General features: G+C 38.0%; 2 protein-coding genes across 3 annotated transcripts in view; one reads left to right on the top strand and one right to left on the bottom strand.

Annotated features, from left to right (window-relative positions):
• Window positions 1–825: 825 nt before the first annotated feature.
• LOC134819944 (transcription factor BTF3 homolog 4-like) overlaps window positions 826–15,133 on the bottom strand; it is a 66,583-nt gene continuing 52,275 nt past the window's right edge. Inside the window, exons 2-5 of one of the 2 annotated variants that reach the window (XM_063830103.1) lie at window positions 11,222–11,298; window positions 7,901–8,019; window positions 7,568–7,697; window positions 826–1,720 (exon numbers count right to left, since the gene is read on the bottom strand). In XM_063830103.1, the coding sequence (XP_063686173.1) occupies window positions 1,581–1,720; window positions 7,568–7,697; window positions 7,901–8,019; window positions 11,222–11,279 (447 nt within the window). In that variant the 5' untranslated portion in view covers window positions 11,280–11,298 and the 3' untranslated portion in view covers window positions 826–1,580. Of the gene's footprint in view, window positions 1,721–7,567; window positions 7,698–7,900; window positions 8,020–11,221; window positions 11,301–15,133 lie in introns of both variants that reach the window. The other variant, XM_063830104.1, reaches the window with a different exon arrangement.
• LOC134819942 (porphobilinogen deaminase-like) overlaps window positions 7,050–15,133 on the top strand; it is a 102,579-nt gene continuing 94,495 nt past the window's right edge. The window contains exon 1 of the mRNA XM_063830099.1: window positions 7,050–7,053. The gene's annotated coding sequence lies outside the window, so the exon portion shown is untranslated. The remainder of the gene's footprint in view (window positions 7,054–15,133) is intronic.

The following is a 15,133-nucleotide window of genomic DNA, read 5'->3' as shown; positions in this document are numbered from 1 at the left end:
GATGGGTTGACATCGTCAATCAATGGGCGGCGCTCAGCCGCGCCTGTCATTCTGCCGAATCGCTATGATTATTGATTATGAACATAAATATGATAGCCTGGGGTTCCCAGGTATTAGGTAAAAATGTTAGTTTAAATCGTCAAAGCAAGAATGCTACTTTGCGCGGCGCGTTGAAGTCCTCCAAGCATTGTGAATTTGATTGACGATGTCAACCCATCGAGATCGTCGATGTGAAGCAAGAATGCTAGTTTGCGCGGCGCGTCGAAGCCCTCCAAAATCGTGAATCAATGCAAAATGTAGCATATTTAACAGGCTCCTCTCCTCTGTTAGTGTTTCCCTAGGAAAGCATAACAATCAACTGCATATCACGTTCAACTATATATATTTATATTAACCTTGGACTATTATATACGTTGTCGCTTCGCGCACTGTCATGCTGTCTTCGACGAGATGCCGCGAGAAACTGTTTTTCAAGGTGTGACGTCAGGGTTCTATCATGTATCAGATACTTCAGTTGGATTGGTCGTTCACATATTACGTAATCATTTTTACCCCCCACCCCCTCCGTAATCAGTTTTACACACAGCTATTGTGTCAAAATTACACTAGCGTAATCATTCGGAACCCCCCCCCCTCAGCTGATTACGTAATAATATGTGAACGACCCCTTAGGGACTAGGGTAGAGGTTTTAAATAGTCCGTCGGGTCCAGTGTTATAGTGATTTGTCATATTGATTTTCAATTTAGTTAATACACGTCATTTCGAATTATCTGTGATCTAACTTTGAGATCGGAGCATGTTATTGACGAAGACAAAGAAAGGAATATTTTAATAAGCGAATAAATAGTTTCAGCGTTTAGATCTTATCACTGTAACAAACCAATCCATTGAAATTCTTAGCCAAGCGCTTTCCTTACATTCATAATCATAGATCTTTAAACTTAACATGTTGTTTACTATCAAGCTCCTACGATAATATCACATCATCATTGATCATCAACACATTATGATCAAAAACGATGAACATGTTAAGTAAATATCAGATTCCTCGGGAAATACAAAATGGCAGGAAAAATCATCCTATTACAAATCGGGAGACATTTCTTCGAAGTACATTCGAATTATTTAATGTGCCTATTAAATTTAGATCGTAGAAAAGATGGATACAAAACTCTACAAAACCGTGAGTTACAAATATCAAATAAAAACGTACAGTTGCTTGTTTGGATAAAACACGACAAATATCTCAAATATCTGGTCACTTCCATGATAGAAAAGGGCAGATGAGATGATGTTTTATTTTTCACCCAAAATAGTAGGATGCTTCTTATCATAAAAACCATAAACTTAATAAAAACAAACAAACTCATTAAGCCCCAAAATGCAGCCTTAAATTTGGCTTCTGCTATCCAAGCTATCCTTCTCTATCACAATATGTAACGTAAACCCATAAACTTGTAAATCAGAAAAACGTTTCCATAACGACATGAACGTGACGTCACTCGCCCTCACGGACCCGTCACAACGAGACGTCACACCTCAAGAATGTGACGTCATCAGATCACGTGACGTCATCACATTACATTCCTTCGGTCCTAGATGCTTCATCGAAATCTTCCACCAGAGCAGGGACATCGTCCTCGTCACCCTCAGGTATTGAGTCATGTTTCATCTGCTTTGGCAGTGAGCTGGACAGTCCCACTAGGTGCTGAATTATACCTGAGTGGGTAGGTACCATAAATTAACCCTTAAATTGCTCCAAATATACCATGCTGCCACAAACCTAATGTTTTATGATTTGTGGAATCAGAAATTGAAATGGCAAATAACATTGTTTTTGCAGTACAAAGGAGGTTTGGAAAGCCACATTAAATATTATATAATGGTTACATTTGCCACATATTCTATTCTTGGAGCAAGGATGGCAAATACAAGCATTATTGACCACATTTTTACAAACATTTCGAATGCATTAGATGACCCTACGTTTAATAAGGAGCAGGTAACTTGTCTAATCACCAAATATGAAAACGGCAAGTGCCATATACCCTTCCACAGTGATGATGAAAATGAGGTCACTGGTGACATCATTACACTCAGTCTTGGGGCTTCTAGAGACCTGGTATTTCGTAGCAAAGTCGGTCCGGTCAAACAACAGATCCACAAACTTGATCATGGATGTGTGTATGTGATGACACGTGAATCACAGAATTTCTGGGAGCATGGTATATTGCCACAACCAGAAACTCAGGACTGCAGAATATCGCTTACGTTCAGACGCCTCTCTCAGAATACCCCCCCTCGCAAAAAAATCCCGAGGATCCACGAACCGATTCATAAGCCTACAGTTACTGAGCAGTCTCAACCTAAGGAGCGTCTATTATTCTTGACGGACTCGCTTCTCAGAGATGTTCCTTTCGACCTTCCTAACGTACACTGCATCAAACGCGAAATGTACCAGTTATCCAAAATTTTAGATCACGAACAGTATATTTCTGGCTCTAAAATTGTCATAATTTCTTCTGGTATAAACGATTTATCTCGCTATGACCACCACCACCACTCCCTTTCATGTGATTTTAAAAGAAATATTGATTATCTAATTGAGAAATATCCTAACACGACTTTTATATTTAATTCTTTAGTTCTCACACGTTTCTCGTGGCTTAATGAGGAGGTTAAGCTTTTTAACAGTTTTATTTTTGAACTAAGCAATAGAGTGTCCAAGCTATGGTTCTTTGACTCGCACCATATTTGTACTGTTTTATACCAGAGAAGAGAGGTCATTGTAGATCCTGATGGAAACGGAATCCACCTAACAGTACTGTCCAAGAGAGAGATAGCTCGCTCTCTTGCTACCTGTGTCAAAGAATTTATGGGGCGCAGCTACTTAATTCGAAAACACTGGCCGCTAAGACGGGAGTATGTTTCTTCATTGGGCAGACCTTAGAACAGCAATACAATATACAAACATACTACATCGAAAATTTGGACATAATTATTAATCTACTAAGAATCGTACAGTATACGAACCATGTCTTATCTGCACCAGCTTACGGCTAATCGAAATCTTATCTTTACTAATTTGAATCACGTAATCAGACCACTAAGTACATACACTTACAAGTTACAAATACAGAATACAAGTCACATTCACATTTCACATACTTCAATTAACTTTTTAAACTTATTCCCACAGAATAACACTTAACTGAATTGATTTCTCTAGTTAGGAGCTGAAGTTAGGGACCCGGACAGAGTGTTCACAAAACCTCGCACGTTTTCTCACTCTTCCCTGGCCCCATTTTCTTGGCTCACTCATCTGGAGTAGATACTTTCAGTAACTGTTTTTCCGTGTACTTTATTATATATTAATATACAGTAGCAAACCTATATCTACATTTAAACAAGAGTATCATTTACAGCCAAAAAATGGTAGTTATCCGAAGTAGTAAAAATAGCTGTAAGGCCTGTACAAAGCGCCTAGTCTCACACAAGATAAGCATCACTTGTAGTATCTGTTATATGACATATCACCCAAAATGTGCTCACCTAACACCTAGCGACATAACTGAACTTACTGGAGAATGGTCTTGCTACAGCTGCATTTCAGAAATTCTTCCAGTGGGCGCCGTCATGCCTCTATTACCATCACGGCCTATACAAATCCCAGTCTCCAATAAACGAGAAAAATGTCACACTTGCACAAAAATTGGGAATGTAAGACAAATGACCAAATGTTGCTACTGTGACAACCTATCCCACACAAGATGTTCTGCTGGCTCAACAGGCTGCAAAGAATGCTTAAGAAAAATTTTCCCAGCATATGATGTCTCCATTAGACAGCTTCACATGATAAATCTCAGTAACACTATTAGGTTTAACCCCTTTAATCGCGACCACCTATCAAATCAAATAGGTGATCGTGATGATACTGATGCTGATTTGAATCCGTGGGAAACAACGTCTAGTCTTCTAAATAACTGCAAATACTATACCGCGAAAGCAATAAAAAATACGAAGGAGTATGAATTAAAACTTTTCTCGCTAAACGTTAGGTCACTTAATGGGAACATTGAAGAATTTCGGGAGAATATAGATCAATACACAAAATACGACGTTCTCTGCTTCAATGAAACAAATTGTAACACGGAATGTTTGCCTTTTCAGGGAGAGGAGCTCGAACTAGAAGGTTTCTATCCACCGTATGTTCAGACTCCCGCCAGAGCGTCAAATCGTGGTGGAGGATTAGTTATATATGTTAACAAAAAACTATGTGAATTATCTGACATAAACGTTAAGAGCGCTCTATGTTGCCACGATAATCCTAAGATAGGAGAATTCTTGGTTGCAGAACTTACCTTGAAAGGGCACAAAAACGCGTTAATCTGTAATATATATCGCTCTCCAAGTGGGGATTTGAATGGTTTCCTTGAACAATTAAAAATTTTCCTCCGTAACTTAGCAAGACATCGAAACAAAAATATCATACTGGCCGGTGATACTAACATAGACCTACTAGATTACGGGAGAATAGACTCTGTCACTAAGTATGTGGATACTCTAGCAGAGCATGGGTTCGCTCCTGTGATATCTAGACCAACTAGAGTCACAGATCACAGTGCGACAATCATTGACCATATTTTCGTCAATAATTGCCACGCTGTTACAAAATCGGGAGTAATTTCTGAGTCAATCTCTGACCACTTGGCAACTTTTGTCACAATCATGGTTGATCAGAATAGGCTCAGTTGTAAACTTCAAGAAGATACAACAGAAATGTCTTCTCGAGTAATAAACGATGACAGTATCCAAAAGTTCGAGAACGACATTTCTGCGGTAGACTGGAACTTGGTTAATAACTATGATTCTGTAGATGAAAAATTTGAGGCTTTCGATAAAAAATATAGTGAACTATACGACCGAAATTTCCCAATTAAGGCAAAAAAGAGTAAACCAGGCCGCCGTAAAAACACAAAGCCGTGGATCCAAGAATGGTTACGGTGCGCATGTGATCGCAAAAATAAATTTTATGAAGATTTTGTCACAAACCCGACCACTGAAAATGATATTAGGTACAAGAAAATGAAGAAATTTGTGAATAAACACGTGGATAAGGCCAAAAACAAATATTACAACGCGTACTTTACAAAATATTCTAGCGACAGCAGAAAACAATGGCAAATGGTTAATAACTTGTTAAACAGAAAGAAAAAAGGCAAAATTAAGATAAACAAAATTAACTATAATGGGAGCGAGATAACAGATTCACAGCAAATTGCGAATAGCTTCAATGACTATTTCTGCAATATAGCTGAGACTCTTAAGAGAGAAAATGGTCTCGTATGCTCTGAGGGCAGGACTATCGTAACAGAAACTCAAGATAGCAAATGCCAGCGGAGCATGAATCTAGAAGATTCGTCCGCATCAGAAATAATTGAAATAGTGAAGGGTTTGAAGATTAAGTCGACTTCTGATATGAGTATACTTCCCCTGAAAAAAGTGAGCAATATACTTGCACCAGTGCTTAGCTGCCTAGTCTCTGCGTCTCTACATCAGGGAAAGTTTCCGCATAAATTGAAAATCGCGAAAGTAGTTCCACTTCACAAAGGTGGGTCACGTGCTGAAGTTTCAAACTATCGACCTATCTCACTACTCTCATGTTTCTCAAAAATCTTTGAAAAAATTATGCAAGCGCGACTATTAGATCACTTAAAGACAGAGAAAATCCTATTTGACTCTCAATACGGATTTCGGGCTGGGCACAGCTGCGAACATGCTTTACTAGAAGCCCAAAACCATATTCACAGGGCACTAGAAAAAAAGCAGGTCACAGCACTGCTTCTATTGGACTACAGCAAGGCCTTTGACATGGTTGACAGCAGTATTCTTCTGAGAAAACTTGAGCACTATGGAGTTCGGGGGTTGGCTTTATCTTGGTTTCACTCATATCTAACCGATAGAGAGCAATACGTGAGCGTCAACAACTGCAAGTCCTCTCACCTCAAACTTAACTACGGAGTACCACAGGGCTCCATTCTCGGACCAATTCTGTTCATAATCTACATCAACGACCTTCCTCAGATTAGTAATTTAGCTAAACATATTTATTTCGCTGACGACGCAAACCTAATAATAAGTACAGATACATTTGAACAACTTAATGCATTGGTGAATGAGATTCTGACTTTGATAATTGATTGGGCTACTAATAACGGGCTCAAATTAAATGCTAGCAAAACTAAATATATGATCTTTACAAATAAAAAAACTAAGGATATAGAAATCTACATGGGAGGTGAGCGACTAAAGCAAAGTTATCACGAAAAGTTTCTTGGCGTGATCATTGATACCAAGCTAAATTGGGCCCACCACATTAGACATTTAGCCACTAAAGTATCTAGAAATGCGGGTATTCTCTACAAACTCAAAGGCTCAGTACCTAACAAAGCACTCAAGTTGATATACAACAGCTTTGTTCAGTCTCACTTGTACTACTGCTGCACAGTTTGGGGAACAAGATCGCTAAACTCCGTTAAAAGAGTCTTCTCGGCCCAGAAAAAGGGCATTCGCGCTGCAGATAACCAATACCACCGCTATTTTTATGACAAAGATCTGAATAGCACACCTTCACACACAAAGGAAATTTTCAATAAACTAGAAGTATTAGCTTTACCGAACGTGATAGCTAAATGTATATTATGCTTAATGCACAAAGTTTATTCTAACACTGCACCACCAAATATTATAAGAATGTTCACTGTTTCAAACTTAAACGCACCTAGAAGAGAACCTGAGTTCTTTGCAGTACCATTTAACCGTTTATGTAATTCAGACAAGAGCATTTCTTACATTGGGCCTAAGTTATATAACCAAACAGTCAACATTATTAACAAGGACATAAAATATGTCACCACTTGCCTACAAGACAAATTCCTAAATTCATTCAAGTCTACAGTCAACAAGCATGTGCTTACTGCACAAGCACATAAACCGGATGACAAGGACTGGGACAACTCAAATTTCGTACTTTTAGAAATTTAAATAATTTGGTACAACATACGTTGATCATAATAACGAGCAACAAAACTTTAACCTCATAACAAAATATGACTATCTTCGAGCATTTTTTACAATGCTATCGAAACCGCGCAATTTCACTGTCATTTACAACTTTTAAAAGATAAAAATATCACCGCGCATTCTTCAGACCCTGTGTCGCTGTTCTAAATTTATGTCAAGAGATAAGAGTTATTTAAAATTCTTAATAGTACTATTTAAATTTGCTAATAGCATAATCATATTTTATACATTATTAATACTTTATACATTGTGTGCATATATTTATATTTGATTGTAATTAAAGATTTTAAGGCGTTAGTGCCGAGTAATGCCTTCGGGTAGTGCTCCTCAATCAGCATATGGGAGAGTGGGTTCGGGAAAGCTCTAGTGTAATTCCTACACACTGGCTATTTGTAAAATAATTCACGGAGGGGGGGGGGGGGGTTTATAATTATCGGAATCTGGTAAAGGTGAATAATGTGTGAAGTTGGGACGGGGACATACCTGGCAAGAGGTCTGAGATTGGCTTTGTTTCTGCGTTTCCAGAAATTGCGAATGTGTTCGCTTGTACTGTTGCTTGAACCTTAGGGTTACTAAAATGGATCACATTTCCATCTTCTTTGATTATGTTAACCTGAAATGTTAAATGTTTTAAACAACGCAGCCGGGGAATTGTTTTTTTAAAACTGCTACATGGATCATGAAAGTATCCTAACATGAAAGTATTCTAACTCCACCAAATCAAAAGCCCCGAATCACACAAAAGGTTCAATGACAGACCGCTAAAACACTACTAGCTCTTTACCCACAGTGGACTATACTTCGCTTTGCACGTACCTCTTCGATACCGGGGATATTGCTGACTTGAAGTTTCTTAAGACTGGTCTGCAGTTTCTTGTCGTCTGTACCCACACTCTTGTGAATAACTTTCTTCTTCCTTCTTACTGTACCCTTACCTGGGAGAGAATAGTATTTAGAGGTAAACGCCATGAATCAGGCCCTGATTTTAGATAGTCTTGGAAGTAAACCAAATCAGATGTTGTGAGTCCTATCTGTGTTGTTTTTGGCGAACATTTTTCTGATTTCAATCAAATGCCATACAAACTCAACCGATAATACCTTTGAAAAAGAGTTTAAGAGACCCATGGTTTAATTAGCTAACTAAAAACTGTCCCGAACCAGTGCAGGTCACACACGCAAACAACATAGTAAACAATATAGCCCAATCCTTTTCATTAGATCAATGCTCGTCAAGTTGGGAGATTATGGACCGTGGTGAGTAGTTTTTAGCTAACACCAGAGATTCTTATCTTTTAGATCGTGATTCATCTATAAAACTCATATCAGCCCAATTTTAGAATAACTCCTCTTCCACTTAAGCCCGGGCGTTTATAAATGCCCACAATATATTAAGATAAATATTACCTAGCTTAAAAACATAAATTAAGAAATACAGGGTGGCCCAAAAGTAACTACCCAAACGCAACCCTGAGTTGGAACTCCAACATTTTCAGACACATTTGGTTTGATAATTGAAGTGTTTTCCTAAAATTTCAAGTTGGTTGTTTACAACTAAGCCGAGTTATGACCCTTTTAAGATCTTTCGGATACGTGATCTCGGCACTTAATCTGTGATTTCGTCACCCAATCAGTAAACCCATTGCATTGGGAGCTATTCACTAGCGAGCAACAATGAGGCTCATTAGGCGATACCGAGCATGTTGGGGGATGACGATCTGATCACTTTATTAAGTGAATACTAATTATGACATTCCTTAAAATCAAAGAAATTCACATTATGGGGGGGGGGGGGGGGGGGGGGGGGTTGCAACGACCATTAATGACCATTAATGACCATTGATGACCATTAATGACAATGTCAGTTTTGTCAAAATTTCATCTACTGACATTAATGGTAATGTTTTTTCCGGCACTTCTTAGAGCGAAAAGGACGGACGCCTGCATTACTTAGACCCTACCTTAAGTTAACTAACTACAAGTATATGTTATTATTTTACATTTCCAATTAGAGATTCGAAAGAGAAAACTTAGAATAGAATCTTCCGTGGTTAGGCAGACCTTCCAGAATATCACTTGAGTGGATTCCAGAGTGAGTTAGGGATTACATTTATTAAGTTCGAATGTAATGAAGAACAAATTTTGCGGCCACGGGATTTAAACCAGATAACAGTTGGTGACTTATAGTTATCAATAATAATAATTCAAAGGGTAATTTAGGAGTATCAGATCGTATCAATAGTAAAATAACAATCAATAATAAAATAATAATAACACGGGTATTAAAATTAAATACTTCGTTCCCGTTCTTATATCATATCAAGATTTATATTTTAGCCAAATCATTATGCTAGTCGATTATATATAGTAATTACACAGTAGATGAACTTATTCAACTTTAGCACTTCATGAAATACATCGTCATCAGTCTGAATCGGACAACAAAAAAGCTGATCTTTTCCTAGGATTAGATAGAACAATTCGTTTACAGTTCAATACTCTGCCTTCGGCAGTTTTGACCCAAAATCGAGCACTGTCATCACGATAGGGACAAATTGATGCGGCAGGAATTCGTCTAGATCTGCAGTTGCCCTTTTTTGAAGCAGAGACACTCATTGATAAGATGGTACCGAGGCAACGAAGGGGACGTTTAGCCTTTTTTGGAACAAAGGTAGCACTTAATGAGTCGCCCTTTCGAATTGTTCGACGTTGACAGGGCTTAGAAGAATTTTTGCAGCCCGGTTGGTATGGCACAGAACCCTCGAAACAGCCGGTACCAAAAAATTTCGATCTCCGACTTTTATTTCCAAATATCGTCTTACCAAAATTACAGAACTTCGTAATAGCGGTGTTTGTGTTCATTTTCTTGTTTTTTATAGTAACTAAGTCATGAAGATCCTTGTCTTCACTTTCACTATCTGGTGCGACGAAATCTGACTCATTATCTGATTCCTCTTCTCTTTCATCATCACCAGGGTACAGTTCGGAAAACTGCAATGCAACACGGTTGGCCTTCGCACGAATTAAATCACTGTCACTATTCAAGTAGGACTTTTTATACAAATAAGTAAAAGAAACTGATTCAGCATTCGCTTAAAATATTCTAATTACTATTTAATTAAAGTAAATCGTAACATCAAACCATTAGATTAAAAGCAGCCCTATACCAGAGTTGAGAAATACTTGCCATGGCAATGTTCGACGATGGCATAGAAGGTACTGTGAGGAGGTATTGAAAATCCAAATTATCAAAAGCAATCAACACAAATAAAGGAAATCAATACAATTCAAATCCACGCAAACTGCAAACAAGCATGTATACTAAGTCAACTGCAAACAAGCATTTATACTAAGTCAAATGCAAACAAGCAAACAGGCAAGACAAGTTACCAACGTATAACAGAATGGTGCTTGGCACTCATTCCGAAACCGAGGTCCGAGCCTCTATTAGGCGAATATTAATTCGTTTTCTCAAACGAGACTCTGGCAATCTATGTAGGGGGCTGTGAGAAACTTTATCTAGAAGTGATACTGTAGAAGTGATACTGTACAAAGTGATCATAATTGTAAATTTCTTGGACATGTTGCTTCCAAGATAGTTCAGAATTTCAATTATTTAATGACCATTAATGACCATTATTGACCATTAATGACCTTTAATGACCATTAATGACAATGTCAGTTTTGACAAAATTCCATCTACTGACATTAATGGTCGTTGCAACCCCCCCCCCCACGTTATAGCGCTTCGGTTGCTGTCCTATGAGCAGGTTCCTACCAATCAGACCATTAATTTGAGTGAAGAAATAACAGATTAAGTGCCGGGATCATGTATCGGCCAGATCTTAAAATGGTCATAACTCGGCTTAGTTGTAAACAACCAACTTGAAATTTTGGGAAAGCACTTCAATTATCAAACCAAATGTGTCTGGAAATTTTGGAGTTCCTAACTCAAACCGTTCTCACTTTATGGTGACGAAAGAGAAAAAGAGGGAGTGGTGTGCCACATCCTCTGAAATTTTAAAGCAATTCTGATACCAATTACGTGAGTTATTAAAGGGTTGCGTGTGGGTAGTTACTTTTGGGCCACCCTGTATCAACATTACATTAAATATATCAACATTACAGTCTGATTGTTACCTCCAGTTCGTACGTGCTGCTGCATCTTAAGGAGCTTCTCTTGATCTATCATTACCATCTTGATATCTGGTCCTTCACTAATGAATATTAATGATTAAGAAAGGGAATTGCGCATTATTTGAGGAGATATTGGAACGGCTAATGTACCATTCGTATAAAATACTCAATCATGAAATGATACCAGGCAATGAGAATTTGATTGTTTTCCATATTTAGTGGATGATCATTCTAACCACAATCCAAAAACTTTACTCATGAAAATAACATGAAACAGGATTAAATTCCATAGTGATTGTGAGAGTCAAAGTCTTATGTATAAAGGACCAATCAAGTTTACACGTGTACGTGCTCATAGTGTAGAGTGTAGAGTGTAGACTTAAGACTACCCTCTTAAATTACAGTCGCACCCATTATTTAATTATCACCATGCAGGTACACTATCGGGCGCAGAAGCACCGTTATATCTTTACTAGTGTAACCCGGCCTACGGCCGGGATTTCACTGCCGCAGTTAAAAAGGGTAGGAGTAATTACCCGCTGAGTCAAAACCCGGATTAGGCGAGCAATTGTATTCGAAGTGCCCTCACGTATCCAATAGTATGCTTAAAAAATAGTAATTCTTAATCAATAATCAATAGAAATTAACCCTGCACCACACCAGCCTATCATATTTGTGAACATGCATTACATGTCGTATGAAAGTATGAACTCTCTCTACAGTCCAAACAGACCGTTTGAGCACTCCCTCCCCTAATAAGTTTATAGTATCATATGACCATGTAATATATACGCCATGTAATATATACGCTACATATGCAGAGAGAGAGAGAGAGAGAGCTAGCCCCGTAACTCTTGCCGTTCTTCTCAAGCCATTTTATGGAACATATTTTGTGGTACAAAACCATCAATTAAACCACTTACCATCGGCCGATTTAAAAAAAATTTGCTTATGGGCTTCATCAGAGTTTTGTCGGGACTATACCAAAAAAACCAGTCCCGTAACTATTACTGTTTTTTTTGTATAACCGTTCGGAAATTACACACAGACAGACACACAGACAGACACACACACATTCTGGGGTTATTAAGTTGATATATGAGATTTGGAAATGTAGCCGGCTGATTGTCCAATGAAAGGGTCGCCTCCCCCAGCGTGGAATTACTGAACAGAGGGACAATAGCGGTGTTTGTGTGTCCAGGACGGCGAGGGGTTAGTGAGTGAGTCCAGATGTACTGGTCACGGACACAACAATGGTGTCAGTGGGGAACAGTGTGATATCATAGGTCGGAGAATGGAAATATAACAATAGCCCCGTCCTCGCAAGATAATGCGAGGTACCAGAGACACAAGGAGTGGTGTGCAGCTATCAAACTCTCATTTCAAAGAGATTTAATACAGATGGACCTACAAAGCGTGCCGGGAAAAAGGGATTTCTGAATAAATTGAGGATCAAAAAGCACACTGACTAGTGGAGAGTGAGAGTTTTTGTTTGTCTGGTGGATCAAAAAGGTATGAAAGCAGTGAAACTCATCCTAACACAGCGAAGCTGTTTTTACAATTGATAAACAGAAATTAAACATTTTTTCTTCAATATATCCAGAAAGCCGAGAGACTGAATTACTAGGTCCAAAAACATAAATCTTAATCAGATAAATATTAGACCTAAAAACACGATCACCATTCAGAATGACGAATATTGGCCAGTGTCATTACACGATGATATCGAGGGAGACAACATTTGTAACAGCCTCTGGCTTTCTTCTTTTAAGCTCTCATTAAATAAAAGAATTGGTAACCCTTGCATTCTACCCACGATTAAAACTAAAAGATTTAGAAATTTAAATATAATTTTACGATGCCCGTGTCTAATGGGAGTTGCTACAACTAAAATTACAATTTCTGCAATTTTAGGATAATTTGTGGATTATACATTTTTGCCAAATCATCACATATAATTCGTGAAGTTTCCCAAGAATTTTTTCAGCTGAGAAAAGGAAGATCATCATAATATTTGAAATATTTTACAAAAGACACGGGATTTTACATTTTCAAATATAATAGCAACCGCCATCCTTGCTTCATCACAATACTCTTCCATTTTGAAAAATAGCATCTTGATTGATAACAAAACATTTAAACAGAGCCTTCGTTTATCTTTGTTTTACTTTTTTGGAGTAAAAAAGTATGCTTATTGGTTATAGAGACCAAGGAATGATAATGATTTGAATTTTATAGAATCAAGAAATTCTAAACGGAGGCACAGTTTTACGGCCAAATCTCCATCCTAGGTTTTCTTCTCTAAATCGATCTTTATAAGAGTGAAAAATTGCACACGGGGAAGGAAAACCTCAGATGATAAATTGAGCCGTTGAGAGTTGGGAGCTCTACAAGAACACACCAGTACATAATATATGCTTCTTATATTGGACTGTAATCACAAAGGTAGTACTCTAAGACGGGTTTTAGGAAGAAACAAAATGTATAAAGGTATTTTAGTAATTTACACTAAACTTTTAAAAACTTCAAGATAGCAACTGTATTTAGCACCGATCCCCCAAAAATTGCTCTTTTTTTAAGTGTTTTTTAGGTAACAAAAAATAGAATAATCGTAGTAAGAAATGAATCTTAAATTAATTTTAGAACTTCTTCTTTTTGAGCAATTTTTGATGACCGGCCGGCTGTTCTGTACAACTATTTTAGGTATGTGGTTTAGTAAGACATGTAATATTTAACACACAGGATCGCTAAAGGGAACATAACTATTTTGCGATCATTAACAGGAAAATAGTGTAAACGTCGGGAGGAAAAACATTCATGATCTAGGAGTACCGATGTTTTTAATGTTGTAGGTCGAAGGAAGGCCCTTTTTAAGTAATTTTATCTCACAGTTATCCAAGTTTGAGTGATATAAATTCTGCAACTCTCAACTTACCACCGGAAATTATCACACTAGTTCACTGGAGTGGGTACTGGCTTGTGGGTGCTGTTTCTGTTATTCCACTGTACCGACACGTACAACACACTCCTTACCCAGAGTAAGGACATAAAAATGGGTTACAATTATATTCTGCTGAATTCTGCACGTGCAGTGACTGCATCACCACTCTCTCACACACACATCTCACGGAGGAAGGTCACCTCTCACCTTTCACCTATTTCTAGTTCTGTGATAGTACTGGACACTGGTTTCCAGGAAAACACCTGAACTACGGCTTATTTGATTTAAAGCGATCTATGCGACGAAATTCTCCAGCTTTTGGCAACCATAACACAATTTCTTGCAGTTTCACTTTCACGTTCGATATTTCAATTTATATTCTGTAGCGCACGTTTCGACTTTCTACACAGCAGAATATCTTCACACGCCCCTGTCTGATTTAAATAAGTGGTCGGACTTGAAACTGTTCCTCACCATATTTACATAACGCACAAAGGGCCCGCTCATAAACTGTAAATGTAATCATGGGGCGTTCATTCTTCCTTGTATCTTATAGAACGGTCATCAGTGCAATAAGACCATATTGAGGGTGCTAAATCGCACCTAGTTCCCTTACTTTTATTAAGTAATAGATCAGTGTGTTCATCATGACTTTTCCTCCGGATTTAACAGATTATATCATTATCTCGAATAAACAAGTAAAAGATAAGGCTACTTAAAGCGTAGCATTACCGTGACAACATGACCAGTATGACACCGTTAATGAGTGTGACAGTGGCTTCATCAGGCCGTGACAGTGTCTTCACCAGGCGTGATTGTGCAAATGAAAAATTCTAATAAACACCGTAAATTTTTGCAATTCCGCTGACAGCCACAACAAAGTGTGCATATCATACATAATTATAATATTATACCACTTAACACATTAATTATATCCGCACACATCTGGAGATCCCTTCTTCTGTTATTAAACA

Source organism: Bolinopsis microptera, chromosome 8 (genome assembly GCF_026151205.1).
Source record: "Bolinopsis microptera isolate Bmic1 chromosome 8, MBARI_Bmic_1.0, whole genome shotgun sequence".
Classification (NCBI taxonomy): domain Eukaryota; kingdom Metazoa; phylum Ctenophora; class Tentaculata; order Lobata; family Bolinopsidae; genus Bolinopsis; species Bolinopsis microptera.
The sequence above is the reverse complement of the archived record's forward strand: the minus strand, read 5'-3'. Positions and strand labels throughout refer to the sequence as shown.